The sequence below is a fragment of the Sapajus apella genome, unplaced genomic scaffold, assembly GCF_009761245.1.
Source record: "Sapajus apella isolate SASKATOON/1434 unplaced genomic scaffold, GSC_monkey_1.0 scaffold79, whole genome shotgun sequence".
NCBI classification, from domain to species: Eukaryota; Metazoa; Chordata; class Mammalia; order Primates; family Cebidae; genus Sapajus; species Sapajus apella.
This window is the reverse complement of record NW_022437019.1, coordinates 8,938,368-8,956,339: the sequence shown is the minus strand read 5'-3', so window position 1 is coordinate 8,956,339 and position 17,972 is coordinate 8,938,368. Positions and strand designations below refer to the sequence as shown.

Below are 17,972 nucleotides of genomic sequence, written 5' to 3'. Positions count from 1 at the left end.
AAAGCGTTGGCACACCTGGGAAGATTCACTATTTCTGTACCAGAACTCTTTCCTAAACTCTTTCCTACTTTAAAAGAACTTTGTTTAAGTACGCTTTGGCATAACGTTGCTGTTGTTTGGTGCTTTTCGGGTGACATTTCCCTAGAAAAATAGGCGAGTATTCCAGTGCCTCTTTCCCAACCTGCACTGAAAGTTTCAGAGAAAGATATAAACATGATGCATGCTATGTTGACAAAGTATGATGAGTTGCCTCTGACCACACAGATAACAGGAACATGTAGGTAAAACGTGGCTTTAGGAGACAGAATTGGGAACACCTAGGAGTGGATTTCTCCTTTCAATTTTAGCAGTTAAGTTTCATGGCCTTCATAGTGATAAATATTATCAAGACCCATTCAATTCTGCAAATCTCATGAATTCTCTAGAACATCCCCAACCCTCCATATTTAAGACAAGTTATGAAGTTGATATAGTCCATATTAACCTTTTAAAGTCCTCTGTACTTTATTTCAAGGCTTGCTTTAAACAGCCTATCTTTAATATGCTATAGAACTAAATACTTCATCATGGCAGCACTTTTCAGTAATGCAATTTTATATTCATACATGTATTGATTTAAATTATAGACATCCAGTATCCTTAATCCAAACATCTGAAATATGAAAGGCTCCAAAATCCAAGTCAATTTGAGTGTTGGCATGATGCTCAAATAAAATGCTCATTGGAGCACTTCAGATTTTGGATTAGGGAGGCTCAACTGCTAATTATGGTAATATGCTACTAACAAATATATTGCAGGTATTCTAAAATCTGAAACAATCTGAAATTCAAAACACTTCTGGTCTAAAGCATGTCAGATTAGGGATTCATAACCCCTATATATCTATCTCCCTCACCTTAATAAAGGAGGCCAGGGATATTGTATATTGCTATTCACTATTATATCTTTACAGCTTATTACAATACCTGGTAAATGATTAGAATTCAGTAAAAATGTAATGAACAAATAAATTCCTGAGGGAATGAATGATGAACAATTATCTCAATCCTAATGTTTCCCGACTCTAAGCTGCCCAGAATCAGGTTATGTTATCCTCTCCTGAACTGACCCAATACACTGATTGTTGACATGCTGAGAAGGTATTAGTAATTTAGCAATGCCACAGTTAGGTTAATTTTCACTTGCCAGAGGAAGGAAGGAAAGGAGAAAAACAGAGAAAGAAGGGAGGGAAAGACAGAGGGAAGGAGGAGGGAGAACGACAGGGAGAAGGACAAAGAGAGAGATGAGGAGAAAGATGAGATGAGAAAGATCAGAGAGGAAAAGAGGTCAGAGAAAAAGAATGAGAATGAATGAATGCCTAGTGTATGATTAAGTAAGGGAATTAATGAATAAGATGGAATGAGAGGCATCAGTTGGAGAACTAGTAGTTTAAGAGATTGGATCCTAAATTCATTTCAATGTTTAGTTAGTAAACAACCTATTTACAACAATGGAGCCTGGATATCATGTATGTCATTAATATAACACCATATCTAATTCTCTGTAGCAATGATTTGCTAACAGTCTATGAATAAGTTCCAATTTTCCATAAGGCCAGGCTATTTTCTGCTTTTTAAACTAAGGGGTTTTAGAATAAGGGTCTGTTCATCTGGTCCCTCCAAAATCAGTGTCTTTACTAAGTAAGTCAGCTATCTTCCACATCAGCACAGAGCCACTGTACCACTAAGTGGCTGAACGATCTTGGACAAATCACTTTATGATCTTGATTCTGACTCCCTAGTTGTAAGAACAGAAATATTTATATTGACCTTATTTAACAAGATGACTGTGAATCGAAGTGCGATATGTAAAGCCTAATGAATTATCATGTTAATTTTTTTTTTGAGAAGGAGTTTCATTCTTGTTGCCCAGGCTGGAGTGCAATGGCACAATCTCGGCTCACCACAACCTCCACCTCCCAGGTTCGAGCAGTTCTCCTGCTTCAGCCTCCTGAGTAGCTGGGATTACAGGCATGTACCACTGCGCCTGGCTAATTTTGTATTTTTAGTAGAGGTGGGGTTTCTCCATATTGGTCAGGTTGGTGTCAAACTGCCAACCTCAGATGATCGCCTGCCGCAGTCTTCCAAAGGGCTGGGATTACAGGCATGAGCCACTGTACCTGGCCTATCATGTTAATTTTTAAATATTCGAGTTGAAATTATAATTTAATAACAGAAAACATTTGGGTGTTGCCTGCATCCTTAAGTATAAGTTCTTTAAAATAAAGAGACCTTGTTTACTTATCTGAGAGGGTTGTGGAAGGCTCAAATGAAATAATATCCATGAAAGTGCTTCACCTACCTACAACTATGATTGATATCCCAGAATAATTTTTCTACAAAAAATGCTCTTGTGCTCTAAATTGAAACAAAACATGCTTTCACCACAGAAATTCATGAGTAGTACATGGCAACATGCTTATTTCAGCATATTCTTACATCAACAATGTGAAATTACAAAAGAACTTGGACTTTGTAGAACATTATTATACCTTCTAAGTTGTAGCCATAAGTTCAGAAAATGGAATATGCAACGCTATCCTAAAAATATTTACATAATCATTGAAATCTTGTGGACCAATTTCATTAACTAGTTCTGTAAGGCAAAAATACAATTTGAAAATAATGATGACTTGAAATACAAGTATGCAATCAGTTTCTTCAAAAATACATGTAAATTTAATTATCCCTGGAAGCTATCTTTTGAATTGGGCAAAAATATCCACAATGTGTCATAAATGCCATATTTCTGCTCACAGCAATGATTTAGTCATGCTGCTTGCCAGAGCTAAAACTCCTCACAAAGGCTAAGAGTACCCTCACAGCAGTCCAGTTACTCATTATCTAGAATTCTGGATATAAAATTGTCCGCTTCCAAATATTTAGTGGGTTAAAGTATGGAAACACTGCAAAGAAGTGACAGAGACTCAAAATGTTTTTCTACCTCATACCACCTCCCTGTGTGACCTCCAAAATCGAGATCGTTATAAAATCACCATTTTAGCCCACCCAATAGGGCAGCTGTCTGAATCATCAATGTGGAAGACAAAATCATGGCCTAGAAAAGCAAGCACACTGCAAAACAGGTCAGCACAGTAAACAGAATTCACACACACACACACACACACACACACACACACACACACACACCACACTCTTGCTCATCAGATGGCCTTCAGCAAAAAATATACTTTAGAGACTGAAAATAGTCCCTTGAAACAACAACAGAAAACGTTCTGTAAAACCACACTCTATGAATGTTTTAACTAATCTGAAAGAGCACATTTATTTTGCAATTACAAAGAGAGAAAGTTTATGAGAGGCAAAGACAGGACAACTTGTGACACTCTGCCACCTCCACCTATTTTCCAAAGCCTGTTGTAACTGTTTGCACCAATTGCATATTTTAAATGCCTGAAATAGCCCTTGGTCTCCTTCCAGGCTGTTAGCATATTCCTTTTATTGCCAGATTATTTCTTCCCTAAATATCTCTCCCGAAGATTTAGGGATGAGACTAAGAGGGTGGCAGCATAACTGAGAAAAGATGCTGTCAATGCCTCCCTCAACCAAATTTAGTGAGCTAGCAGAACCTTCGCGGGGCCTGTGGTCTGGACATGAGCCAGGAACAGAGGCCTCCGTATAAAGAGAACCTTAAAGCAGAGTCCAGTCTAGCTGGATTCTCAGGTAAACTTACAGCTCTCAATTTCCAAGGTGCAGTTTTGTTCATCCAGTGGGTACCTCCTTAGGTCCATCATGCAGGCGGCTGTGGTTGTGATTCTAGAAGACAAATAGCAGTGATGAGTGTTGATAGCAGGTCTAAGGCTGGAGCTGGAAATTTCAATCTAAGTATCAAAGAAGAGACTGTGATTTAGCCTAAGTGCTAATGAAAAAGACTGACGCAACTTTGGATAACCATATTACTTTATGAGTCTCACACTGATTCAGAAGATAGAGACTGGACTGAATCTGCATTTCCCAAAGTATGGTCCATTATTACTTGTACCAAAATAATCTGAGAGGGTTTCTTCCAAAGGCACTTCCCATGCCTCCAGAATGTCTTGAGGGGAGGTGGAGTGGTGCCAGGACTCTATTTTACAAGCATCACTGCTGACTGAGAATATGGGCAAAGAATATTCCTGTTTTTCTCACATTTATTTTCTTCTCCCTTTCACAAGATAGGAAAATGTAATCTATCAATCTTAGTTTTGATCCATCATTTTCACATTTCTATACATAGTACAGTATTTCGCCAGTACCTAAATATAACACACAGTCAGCCTTTTATTTATACCTAATTTGTTTGGTCCTGAGTAATCTGATGTTTTCATGATCCTCTAGACAGTATACTCCTATGGGATGGGACAGTTATTTATTTCAAACACTTAGTACCTTTATTATTTTATCAGGAACAAAATAAATACATTCCTTCAATTTGTCTGTATATTTCTGTCATTATTTTTTACTGATGTTTCTATGGAAAACCTTCTAGGAGCCAAAAAATTTAAACAGCTCTAAAAGAGTTATGGAGGTATGTTTTCTGGTCAATGAGGCAGCATAGGATCATGAAAGAACCCATGTTTGAAAACACACCCAATGCAGGTATGAGTTCCATTTTTTAGTAAAAACTCCAACAGAATACTTCGCACATAGTAGACCCTTTAAAAATTTACATCTGCCGAGGGAAACTAAAAGTTTTAGAAGTTAATGTTGAATTTGATCAACTTTAGCTTACTGCAGTGTCACGGGTACTATACTATGTGTTGGGAACAGAGAAGTAAGACATAGTTCCAGCTTGGGAGAAACTATCTAAAGCTGGACATTTTTATTTAAAAAGTCTTGGACAAAATCTGAAACCGTAACCCAGGTGGACTGAGCCTATGGAATTCCTGAATCAGGTGTGAGAGTCTCACTCCTCAGCTGCAGAATGGAGACATGTGATTAACTTGATGTAAATCATTCTTGGCTCTTTAGTTTGATTTCTGTTTCATTCAGATTTGTGCTCTGTTAGAAAAGTCTCCTAAGTTTACGTTTATCCCAATTCCTTCATTTCTTTCACCTAATCCAATTTGCTATGCTGCATCGATTCCTTACCGTCACCACTGCCTCCCCTCTGAGTCTACATCCCCATTGCCTCACATCCAAGTCACTGCAGGACCTTGCTGTCCCAGCCTCTCTATTCACTGCTCCACCATGCATTATCCATACAACTGTCAGATCTTTTAAAAACATAAATTAGATCTTATCATTCCTCTGCTTAACATTGTCAATGGCTCTTCCAAGATGAGCCAGAGTCCTGGCTATGGCCTGCTCTATCTGGAATACTCCGGTCCTTTCCTTCCTTCCCAGTATCACCTCACTCCATGTCCTCAATCAATATCTTTTGGCCTTCTTACTTGTTCTCTCTGCCTAGAACATTTGTCTCCCTGATCTTTACAGAGCCCTTGCTTCTGATCCTTCAGTTGTAAATAACCTTTTCTGAGAGGCTTTCCAAGAAACCCACCCAAAGTGGTTGCCTTAACTAATGCTCCACTCTTGTCTTTCTGTTTATTTCTTTCAAACAATCACTACAATCTGAAATTATTTTGCTTATTTATGGTTTATTTGTTTTTACAGACAGGCTCTTGCTCTGGTGTCCAGACTGGAGTGCAACAGCACAATCAGCTTACTGCAGCCTCAACCTCCTGGCCTCAAGCAATCCTCCCCCAGCAGCCTCCCAAAGTGCTAAGATTACAGGCATGAGCCATTGCACCCAGCCTTATTTATGTTTTATAAGAATTTGTCTTTCAATAAAGTTTAAGCTGTTTAAAGGCACAGATTTTGTTCTATTCGCTGTTAGTGAACTTTATAAGTATCCATTGAATGAATAAATACATGAATTTATAAAGAGGCCAGGAGGTGGTTTTGCTAATTGTAAGTATTTCTATTAATATTTGGAGGATTATTTTATTATATTATTTCTCTTTTTTTTAACTTAAAATTAGAATGTGTCTCAGGTTGCAGAGGTTAGATATATGCATATATATATATATAGTATTTTTTTGAGATGGAGTCTTGCTCCCATCAGGCAGACCGGAGTGCAGTGGCACAATCTCGGCTCACTGTTATCTCCACCTCCTGTGTTCAAGAGATTCTCCTTCCTCTGCCTCCCGAGTGGCTGGGATTACAGGTGTGTGCCACCATGCCAGCTAATTTTTGTATTTGTAGTAGAGATGGGGTTTCGACATGTTGGCTAGGCTGGTCTTGAACTCCTGACCTCAGGTGATCGACCCGTCTCAGCCTTCCAAAATGCTAGGATTACAGGCGTGAGCCACCGTTCCTGGCCTCTTTTTATATTTTTAACAATGACATATTTTAATCCATTTAATTAAGATTACATTAGTGGTAAGAGTTTATCTTATCAAATTGATTGTTTATGTTTTTAACTTAGAGTTAAAAACAAAAGGACGCAGGTTTGCCTTAGGTTTGCTCTATAACCTAAGACACATTCTAATTTTAGGTTCAATGGGATTTACCAAATTCCTATATTCTATAAATTCTATTAAAATTTACATTTGCATTTTATTTTTCACTCAAGGTTAAACAATTACAATTTATCTTGGCTATGTGACACTTGGCTAAATTTCTCACTGGTCCACAGATGTTTTTTGTTTTTTAGTTTGGTTTTACATATACACTCATTCTGAATTGCCAGTAACATACAGAGATCTTTACTATACAGAACTGACATTTTCAACAGAAGTAAAATTAGGTACAAATGGGCATCTTAAACGCCAAGCTATTTAAGTAAAATGGCAGAAATAAACCTGTCTTGAGAAACTAGAGAAAATTAACCTCATCTTATAGAATGACTACAAAAGATATGAAAGTTACAGGGGCATATTTGCAATTAAAAAGAGAGAGAACCAAGTATAAAAGGCTCGATTGTATTAATGAGTGAAGTTTGCAATTGCTACTATAAGTTGTGGTTTATACTTTCTGCTGATACATGTTCATGGCAACTAGCATCCATGAACTGGTGCAGCAAACACCAAGAAAAATAGATTGGCTAATGCTACTGCAGGAGCAAAGAGGTCTACTCATGTTGTAAAAATAAAGTAGAAAAAAGTGTTTCCTCACAAACACATTTCTATTTAGTCCAGCATTTTACTGTTGTTTTAATGTTATAATACACTTCATAAAGCTAAAAGACATTTATAATGTCTTCTAGTCAGTATTTACAAAGGATTTGTAAGAGTAGACACTTACAAATCCTTTGTAAATATTTTGTAATTTTGTTTTACTCTTGGATTAGAACAGAAACTTTGGAGCCAAAATAATCCATTTGGAGTCCTGATCATATAGTCGAAAATGAGTAACAGACAAGTCATTTGTATTCTCTGACACTTAGTTGCCTCATCCTGAAATTTTCAGTGAAAACTTGCTAGTTTGCTGTGATATAACAAAAGTGGGAGATTTTTAACTCATAAAATGTTCTGTAACTTTTGTTATAGTTATTACCACTGCTAATCTGCAGATACAGTGATAACTCATTTTACCAGAAGTTATTTGGCAGTATGAGTACATGTTTATGTACATAAAGACATGTAGAATACCCACACATTTACATTATAAGTAAGGCAGAGATATCAAGGTGGATGTAAATAGCGTCCCAACACATAAATGTGCAAAATAGATAATTACTCCCTACATATGTATGGAATTCTATGAAACAAAATATAGATGTACAACAAACTTGCATCTTTCCAGGTGGGTTATGAGATCAGAAGCCACATCTGTTCTGTCATACTTATATTTCAAGCCCTTTGATAAGTACCTGGTACATGCTACCAACCCCCCACCAAAATAATAATAATAATAATATAGCAAATATAACAATAAATAAAACAAAGGGAGGGATCAATAAACATAACCATTCTCAAACTGAGGATTTTGATGAAATTCTCTATATTTAGTAAGTGTCATATTTAGCTCATGTAAAAACTCTCAAATATATTTGGAAGCTAAAATATAGAGGAAGCTACCCTGCAATTAATCTATTCCAAAAAGCTCAGGAATAAGCATCTAAATCTGTTCTTTGGGATCTTTTTGATTTATAACAGAGCTGTTTCTACAGGAAGAAGTCAATAAAATAAATACAGTTAATGAGCTTTTCATGAACATGTCTTTCTGAATCATGACAAACATCCTTAATGGACCTTAAATAACTCAGCACCACTACTAGGAGTCTTTGAAGTCAGGCTAGCACACCACTATGCAGGTATCCTGATTAATTTTTAAGACCACTGTGAGACAGCTCTGTCTTCGATCCAAGGACAGAGTCAATGATGCCTCGAGAATGTGTCTTATTTACCCATAATAAATCTTCTATAGTTAAAAGTGGAAATGTGTCTTCTATGGGGTAAATTCTCTTGCATGATGAAGACCACCCTTGGGAAATGCTAATATTCTGACTGGACTAAGAGATGTTTGGATAAACTCTTTACTACTTAGCCATTGGGTAATATTATACAAAAATGACTTGTGTCATAAAATATTAACATAGAGCAAGAAAACAAATATACAGCACAGCCTAACAGTCACTCAAGCCATCTATGAAATCAAGAAATACAACAAGTAAGCCAGAATTTTGTACCAGACCCATAGTAAATGCTTTATAGTGTCATTACCTGAGACTTAATGATGGTATCATAGTATTCCAAGGTTTTTGTTTGTTTGTTTGAGACAGAGTTTTGCTCTTTCACCCAGGCTGGAGTGAAGTGGCATGATCTCAGCTCACTGCAACCTCTGCCTGCTGGGTTCAAGCAATTCTCCTGCCTTGGACTCCAGAGTAGCTGGGATTACAAGTGCCTGCTACCACGCCCAGATAATTTTTGTATTTTTAGTAGAGACAAGGTTTCACCATGTTGGCCAGGCTGGTCTTGAACTCCTGACCTCAGGTGATCCACTCACTTCGGCCTCCCAAAATGCTAGGATTACAGGAGTGAGCCACTGCGCCAAGCCCCACGTTTGTTTTGTTTTGTTTTGAGACAGGGTCTCACTCTGTCACCCAGACTGGAATGCACTGGCATGATCTTAGCTCACTGCAACCTCCACTCCCCAGGCTCAAGTAATCCTTCCACCTGAGCTTTCTTAGCAGCTGGAGCTACAGGCGTGTACCACCATACTTGGTGAACTTTTTAAATTTTTTGTAGAGACAAGGTCTCACTGTATTGTCTAGGCAACTCTTGAATTCCTGTGCTCAAGCAATCCTCTTACCTTGGCCTCCCAAAATGTTGGGATTACAGGGATAAGCCACCTGCCTAGCCAGCAATCCAAGTTTGGATATGATATTTGGATCCAAGTCTGAATATGACCAAAGAGAGCTATTAAGTAATAACAAATACCTTTGCCAGCCAAAATGAAAACCTCAGAATCATAGTCAACCTGACATAACTTGGGCCTTTCAGTAGACTCCTTAAGAGGGGCTTCAGGACCAGAATGTATAGTCAGACATGTGTCTAAACATGTGAGAATCTTGTTAGGATTTTAACCAGAAATGTTAAGAAAGTGACTTTGGACTTCTACCTTGTTTGATTTCCTTATATAAGCAACTAACCAATTATTCCACACACACAAAAAGTATTTTTTTTCAATATCTTTGTGTGTCTAAAAAGTTAGATGTCTTAACCCTGTTTTCAAAACATATTGTTGTAATACACAGCATGCTTTTACTTTGTTCAAAATGTGCTTTTACATAAAAGGACAATTTATTCTAATTACAAAGAATAAAGAAATTCTCCAGCATTAGTGGACATCAATTACTAGAGAAAAATTAACATGTTAAAAAGGCCAATTATAAAAAATATATTGATGTATATTTTTGCAAACTAACAAGCAAACTAAAATAAGCACTTCGGCTATTGGGGGGAAAGATCTAACTGCTGAATTTAAGCATTAGAGTATGAACTAAATTTCTGAAAAGTCCTGAAGGGCTCACTTGAGTTTTTTTCCTCCAATCTTGCTTTAAAAATTTTTTACTTTCAAATTCTCTAAGAAGACTTGATGTTATTGTGTGTCTCACAACCATTTTAGTTAGGAAATGGAATTAATATCTTACTTATAGTATCTCCCTTGTAATATGCTCTTACTTTTGTAGAACAGGTAAAACGTTGTTGTAGGAGCTAGGTGACTTTCACGTTGGTACTCTAACTAATAACTAACATATCTTGTATTAATTGATCACTTACTATGTACCAGATACCATCTAGTGTCACTGACATATATTATCTCATTAATGTGAGTTAAGTCCTATTGTTATTCCCATTTTATACATGAGAAAATTGAGGCACAAAAAAGTACAGTGATTTTCCCCAAGGTTCACACATAGTTAGGGGTAGATCTGGAATATAAATTTTAGATGTTTGACTCCAGAGACGGCATTAACTAGCATGTCATAACTACCTACCTACCTGAGCTTGGTAACGTCATTTAGCTTCTCCGGAGGATTGATCAATTTCTTATATACTGAATGAACTTAGAAATTCTGTAATCCCATGAAAATACATTACATGTTCTGTGACCTTGTATATTTTGTAATTTTGTTTTACCCACACATTCAAATGCTATATTTCACAGCTGTTCATTCTGTTTTAGTCAATTATGTAGATTAGCCCACCCCAGACAAGCAAATACAGGCCTCTCCCCAAGGAGTCCCACTTAATATTTTTCCCTGATTGAAGGTCTCCCTCAGCATTCCTTGCTGTTCTATCCTCTTGATTTACCTCCACAAAGGCCTTCTGCTTAGATTAAAATCTCCAAGACTCATGCATAATTGTTTTTTAAAAGCTCTTTAAAAGTCCTCGTATAGAGTCACATGCAGTACTATGCTCAACTCTGTAATCACCAAAAAAAGTAAGATTGCTAGCAATCATGTTCCCATTTGATAAATCATGCATTTCAGATTAGAGCTATTTGTACTCTTCTGCAGCTGTTTGGCCTTCTGTGACTCTTTGATTTTCTGGAATCTTATCCTCTGCAAAGAAACTGTGACCATTAAAGGGATACACAGGTTTCTGCCACAAATGCAAGCACTATTATGAAGACATTCCCTTAAATAGCATGCCTGCGGAGTCAAAACAGCACTATGCAACAAAATCTCATTTTTGTGAGCATATAAATACTACTCAATCAAAAATATTAATAGATATAGATATATCAGCCTCAGTCATTATTTTTCTTCTGTTGTTAGTTCTTTGAGGACCAACCTTTCTTGTATTACATTCCTGGCAGTCTCATCTATAGACCTTTCTTTATCTCAGAGGTGAGAAAATACTATGTTCTAAGTTATGTCTTAAAGGAAGCCTGCATCCCTGATGAAGAGTAATCATTCTCTGTTTTAAGTTGTCACCACTGAAATCTGGACTCCTATCTCCCACCATATACAATTATTAACTCAAGATGGATTAAATACTTCAAAGTAAGTCCCAAAGCTATAAAATCCCAGAAGCAAACCTAGGAAAAACTCTTCTTGATCCTTGGTCTAGGCAAATAATTTATAACTAAGACCTCAAAAGCAAATGCAACAAAACCAAAAATAGACAAATGGGACTTAATTAAGACAAAGGGCTTCTGCATGGCAAAAGAAACAATCAACAGGCAACCTACAGAATGGGAGAAAACGCTTGCAAACTAGGCTTTTAACAAAGACTATTATCCAGAATCTACAAGGAACTCAAACAATGGAACAAGAAAAAAAATAACATCATTAAAAAGTGAGGAAAAGACGTTAACAGACATTTCTGGACAAGTGCTATGGCTCACACCTATAATCCCAGCACTTTGAGATGCCGAGGAGGGTAGATAGCTTGAGCCCAGGAATTTGAGAGCAGCGGGGGCAACGTGGCAAAATCCCATCTCTACAAAAAATACAAAAATTAGCTGGGCAGGGTGGCATATGCCTGTGGTCCTAGCTACTTGGAAGGCTGAGATGAGAGGATCACCTGAGCCTTGGAGGTCAAGGCTGCAGTGAGCCTTGGTTGAGACACTGCACTCTAGCTTGGTTGATAGAGCGAGACCCCGTGTTAAAAACAAACAAACTAACTAACTAACTAAAAAGTTATTTCTCAGAAGAAGCCATATAAGTGGTCCACAAACATGAAAAAAATGTTCAACATCACTAATCATCAGAGAAATGCATGTTAAAACCATTATAAGATATCGTCTCACCCCAGTCAGAATGGCTATTATGGAAAAGTAAAAAATAGCAGATGTTGGCAAGGATATGGTGAAAAGGGAACACTTATACACTGTTGGTGGGAATGTAAATTAGTGTAACCTTTCTGAAAAACTGTATGGAGATTTCTCAAAGAACTAAAAATAGAGCTACTATCCAACCAAGCAATCTAACTACTTGGTGTCTAACCAAAGGAAAATTAATCGTTACACCAAAAAGATACCTGCTCTTGTACATTTATCTCAGCACTATTCACAATAGCAAAATCATGGATTCAAACTAAGTGTCCATCAACAAATGACTAGATAAGGAAAATGTGGTATATATATACCACAGAATTCTATGCATCAATGAAAAAGAATGAAATCATGTGTTTGCATCAACACGGATGGGGCTAGAGACCATTATCCTAAGTGAGGTAACTCAGAAACAGAAAGGTAAATACTGCATGTTTCTCACTTGCAAGTGGGAGCTAAACAATGTGTACACAGGTACCTACAAAAGCAAATAACAGACACTAAGGACTGCAAATGGCAGGGAGGTAGGAGGGCAATGAGAGTTGACAAATTACCTACAAGGTTCAATGTTCACCGTTTTGGTAATGGGTACCCTAGAATCCCAAGCCTTACCATTATGCAATATATCCACATAACAAACCTGACCATATACCCTCTGAATCTATAAAAACAAAAGTAAATAAATATTTAAAAATATCATGATAAGAAATATAGTTGAAACAGAGTCCCTTACAGACTAGAAAGCCACTCTCCGATTATTTCAAAAGTGATTAATTTTTTTCTCAATTTAAAACAAATGTCTCAATACACCAGACACTTATTATTGCATTAATTAAAAAACCTCTCTAATATTTTATTTTGATTTGTGACACATTGGAGTCATACCATTTCAGAACCAGTTTATCAGTTTTACACCAGTCTTTTAAATTTTTTAACAAATACAAAAAAAAAAACTGTGGCTTGAAGATACTGATATACAGCTAGCCAGTGACAGACCAAGTTACAGCCTCAGCAAAACAAATTATAATATCTGGTACTACAAATTCTGCAGGGAAATAGATCCTCTTGCACGTACTGGCAGGTGGACTGTAAATTGGCACAAACTTTCTGGAGGGTAATTAGACAACATTAATTGAAATCCACTGAATGTGCAACCATTTGTTCCTAAAAACACCACCTTAATAAATTAATGTGAATTTATACAAAACTATATGCAAGGATGATAAGAACAACTTTATTCATAATTGGGCAAAAACATCTCAGAAACATTCTATATAAGTATTACCCACTGCCACTCTGCCCTCTGGAAAGAGCGGGAATTCCTTACCACAAAGGGGTCCCCCATAATCAATGCTACCCAAATCGCTAATCTCCTGCAGGCCCTATCACTGCCCAAAGAAGTCGCCGTCATCGACTGCCGAGGGCACCAGGCCCAGCAGGATGCCGTTTCCCAGGGTAATGCAAGGGCAGATGCAGCAGCAAACTCCTTAACCAGTACCAGGCTAGCCCCGACTCCGGTCCTGTTCCTCAGGACGGCCACGCCTCCGGTTTACTCGCCATCAGACAAACAGGCCCTCATATTAAAAGGAGGAACCTGTCTGTTTCTTCAGGAGCAGTGCTGCTACCATGTCGATGAAACAGGCCTTGTAGAAGAGAACATCGACACTCTCTACCACCTCCAAGAAGACCTCCGAAGAAAACAGAGCACACCAGTCTCGCCTCTCAACGGGTGGCAAGCCCCCATGCTTACCTGGCTAACCCCTATTATCACTTCCATTATCGTAATTTGTCTTCTGCTAATGCTAGCCCCTTTTTTCCTCAGGTTTTTACAGGCCCGCATGAGGGAAATTTCCAGGGTGACCGTAAACCAGATGCTGCTTCACCCCTATGTCCGACTCCCAGCCAAGGCACCAGCCAACTGACCCTTCTACCTCACTCCGCCCCTATTCAGCAGGAAGTAGCCAGAAAGAAACGGCGTCCTATGTCATCAAAAGAGTCGGAATGTAAGGCCAGTTGCCTCGCTGGTAGGTTGGACACACCCACCTCTGCACCCGGCACCAGGCTCTGCACTCGGCACCTAGCTCTGCTGTATGGCTCCCCTGGAGGGCTCCAGCTGATGCAAGGCTCCTGGCCAGCTCTCCCACCGGAAAACCCGCCCAGCCAATAGCGGCCCACCCCGTCTCAATCCCGCTCCCCTGGAGTCAATCAGAGCACCCAGCTGTTGCTCGTTCCTCCTAGCCATAAAAACCCTAGGCCCCAGGAAGTTGGTGCAACTTCCCTGGCCCCTTCCCCTGGAACCATGGAACCTTACCCCCCCCCCAAAAAAAAGGTATATATGTATAGATAGGTATATAGGTAAATATGTATAGATAGCTAATATATGAGAATAAATGAATTTTGATCCATTCTCTATATATATTATATAGATATATATGTATATATAGCAAATATATAAGGATGTTTAAATGAATTTTAATCCAGTCACATGATTCAATAAAGAACACTTTGAGAAGAGTGAGGACATAGGAAAGTCCTATTAATAAGTGAAGATTAAAAGAGCATATAGGAAATCAAGTTGTATAGCATAATTTCATATTTATTTAAAAAGGTATATTAAGTGCACAGTTAAATGACTAAAAATACACTAAAATAAGCAGTGGAAATATAGTTGATTTTTATTTTCTATAGTTTAACTGTTTCTATGGTGAATATGCATTTTTCCCTCTAAAAAATGTTATTAAGAGAATTTACCCTAAGTTTGCACTAAGGCTATTCCTTGCAGCTAACTTACTCTATTTGCAATAGCCTGCATTCTCTGTATGAAATATGGGATATACATGGGATACTAACATTCCATGGGTTGTAAATGATCAGCATAACTACATCAAATGTAGGCGCTTTAGTAAATTGCATGTGCCATTTAAATGTTGGTGGAAATATCATCATTTAATTACAGGTTTTCAAAGTAGAAAGATGATAAAATGATGTCTATACAAATATCTTTCTAATGATTGAGTTCCTTCCATAAGATCTCTATAATTATTGTTCTAATGAATCTCTTCAGTGATTTGGAACTCATTCTCTTTGAAAGGAACCTATTCCATCTTTGAAAAGCTATGATTACCAGGAAGTTTTTCTATATTTAACACTTTCAATTCTTTAATTGTAAATTATTTATTCATGTACTTGCAGGTTTTTTTGTTTTTGTTTTTGTTTTTGTTTTGTCTGAGGGGTGTTTCTCTTTTTCTTAGTGATTCATTTGAGTTTTTGATATTTTGTTGTGATAAAAGCTATTTATCATTTACATTTTTATTTCTTAAGCAGTTCTGTGCTGGGAAAATCCTTCTTCGTCCTGAGAGAAGATAAAGATTTCAAGATAGGCATACCTCCTTTTATTGTGCTTTGCTTTATTGCACCTTGCAGACACTGTGTTCTTTACAAATCAAAGTTTTGTGATAACCATGTGTCAAGTAAGTCTGTTTGTTCCCATTTTTTCCAAATCATGTGCTCACTTCCTGTCTCTGTATCAAATTTTGGTAAGTCTCACAATATTTCCAACTTTTCGATTTTTATCATATCTGTCACAGTCATCTGTGATCAGTGATTTTTGACGTTACTATTGTAATTGTTTTGGGGAGCCATGAAGCATGTACACATAAGACAATGAACTTAACAGAATGCTTGTTTTATGACCAGCCATACACATCTCTCTCTCTCTCCTCAGGCCTTCCTATTTTCTGAGACATAACGATGTTGAAATTAGGCCAATTAATAATTCTACAATGGCCTCTAGGTGTTCTAGTGAAAGAAAGGTTTCCATGTCTCTCACTTTAAAGCAAAGCTAGAAGTGATTAAACTTAGTAAGAAAGTCACGCAATAGCCAAAACAGACTGAAACCTAGGCCTCCTGTTGCAAATAGCCAAGTTATGAATGCAAAACCAAAGTTCCTGAAAGAAATTTAAAGTGCTGTGCCAATGAACACATGAACGATAAGAAAGCAAAACAACATTATTGCTGATATGAAGAAAGTTTTAGTGCTCTGGATGGAAGATCAAATCATCCACAACATTCCCTTTAGCCAAAGCCTAATCCAGAGGAAAGCTCTAAATCTCTTTAATTTCATGAAGGCTATGAGAGGTGTGGAAGCTGCAGAAGACAGGTTGAAAGCTAGCAGAGGTTGGTTCATAAAGTTTAAGGAAAGAAGACATCTCCATAACATAAAAGTGCAAGGTGAAGTTCAAGTGCTCATGGAGAAAAGCTGTAGAAAATTTTCCAGAAGATCTAGCTAAGATAATTGATGAAGGTGGCTACTCCACACAACAGAGTTTAAATATAGACAAAACAGCCTTCCATTGGGAGGAGATGCTATCTAGGACTTCCATAGCTAGAGAGGAGAAGTCAATTCCTTTATTTCAAAGCTTCAATGGGCAGGCTGACTTTCTTGTTAAGGGCTAATGCAGCTGATGACTTTAAGTTGAAGGTAGGGCTCACTGACCATTCCCAAAATTATAAGGCCATTAAGAGTTATGCTAAACCTGCTTTGCCTGTGCTCTATGCCTGTCCATTTGGAAGGAAAAAGCCTGGATAATAGTACATCTGTTTACAGCATGATTTACTGACTATTTAAAATCTACTGTTGAGACCTACTACTCAGAAAAATAGAAAACAGAGGTTCCTTTCAAAATGTTACTTTCATTGACAATGTACCTGTCTACCCAAGAGCCCTTATGGAGATGTTTAAGGAAATTAACATTTTTATACCTGCTACTGTGACATCCATTCTGCTGCCCATGGATCAAGGGGTAATTTTGACTTTCAAGTCTCATTATTTGAGAAATACATTTCATAAGGTTATTGGTGTCATGTATAGTGATTCCTTTGATTGATCTGGGTAAAGTAAATTGAAAATCTGGAAAGGATTCACCATTCCAGATGCCATTAAGAACATTAGTGATTCATAGGAGGAGGTCAAAAAAACAACATTTATAAGAGTTTAGGATAAGTTGACTCCACCCTCATTGACGGCTTTAAGGAGTTTATGACTACAGCGGAGGAAGTCACTACAGATATAGTAGAAATAGTAAGAGAGCTAGAATTAGAAGTGGAGCTTGAAGATGTGACTGAATTGATGTAATCTGATGATGAAACTTTAATGATTGAGAATTTTTTTCTTTTGGACAGGCAAAGAAAGTGATTTCTTGAGACGAAACCTATTCCAGGTGAAAATGCTATGAATATTGTTGAAATGACAATGAAGAACTTACAATATTACATAAAATTATTTGATAAAGCAGCTGCATGGTTTGAGAGGATTGAGTTATGTGGGTTAAATGCTATCAAACAGCAAAGCATGCCACAGAGAAATCATCTGTGAAATGAAGACTCAATCAATAAGACAAGCTCCATTGTTCTCTTATTTTAATAAATTGCCCCAGACACCCCAACTCAGCAATCACCATCCTGATCAGTCAGCAGCCATAAACATCAAGGCAAGGTTCCACATGTTCAAAAAGATATGACTCACTGAAGGCTCAGATGATCATTAGTACAATTTTTTAGCAGTAAAATATTTTTAAACCAAGAAATGTACATTATTTTTATTAAACATAATGTTACTACACACAATACACTACAGTATAGTGTAAACATAACTTTTTTTTTGAATTGGGAAACAAAAATTGTGATTCCCTTTATTGTGATATTTG

The 17,972-nt window shown here is 37.3% G+C and overlaps 1 protein-coding gene across 5 annotated transcripts in view; it reads right to left on the bottom strand.

Moving 5' to 3' along the window:
* The window catches only part of GABRB2 (gamma-aminobutyric acid type A receptor subunit beta2), a 267,646-nt gene that overhangs the window by 123,360 nt on the left and 126,314 nt on the right, over positions 1-17,972 (bottom strand). For all 5 annotated transcript variants that reach the window (XM_032252724.1, XM_032252728.1, XM_032252723.1 and 2 more), the window contains one exon: positions 3,734-3,816. In XM_032252724.1, coding sequence (XP_032108615.1) covers positions 3,734-3,816 — 83 coding nt within the window. The remainder of the gene's footprint in view (positions 1-3,733; positions 3,817-17,972) is intronic.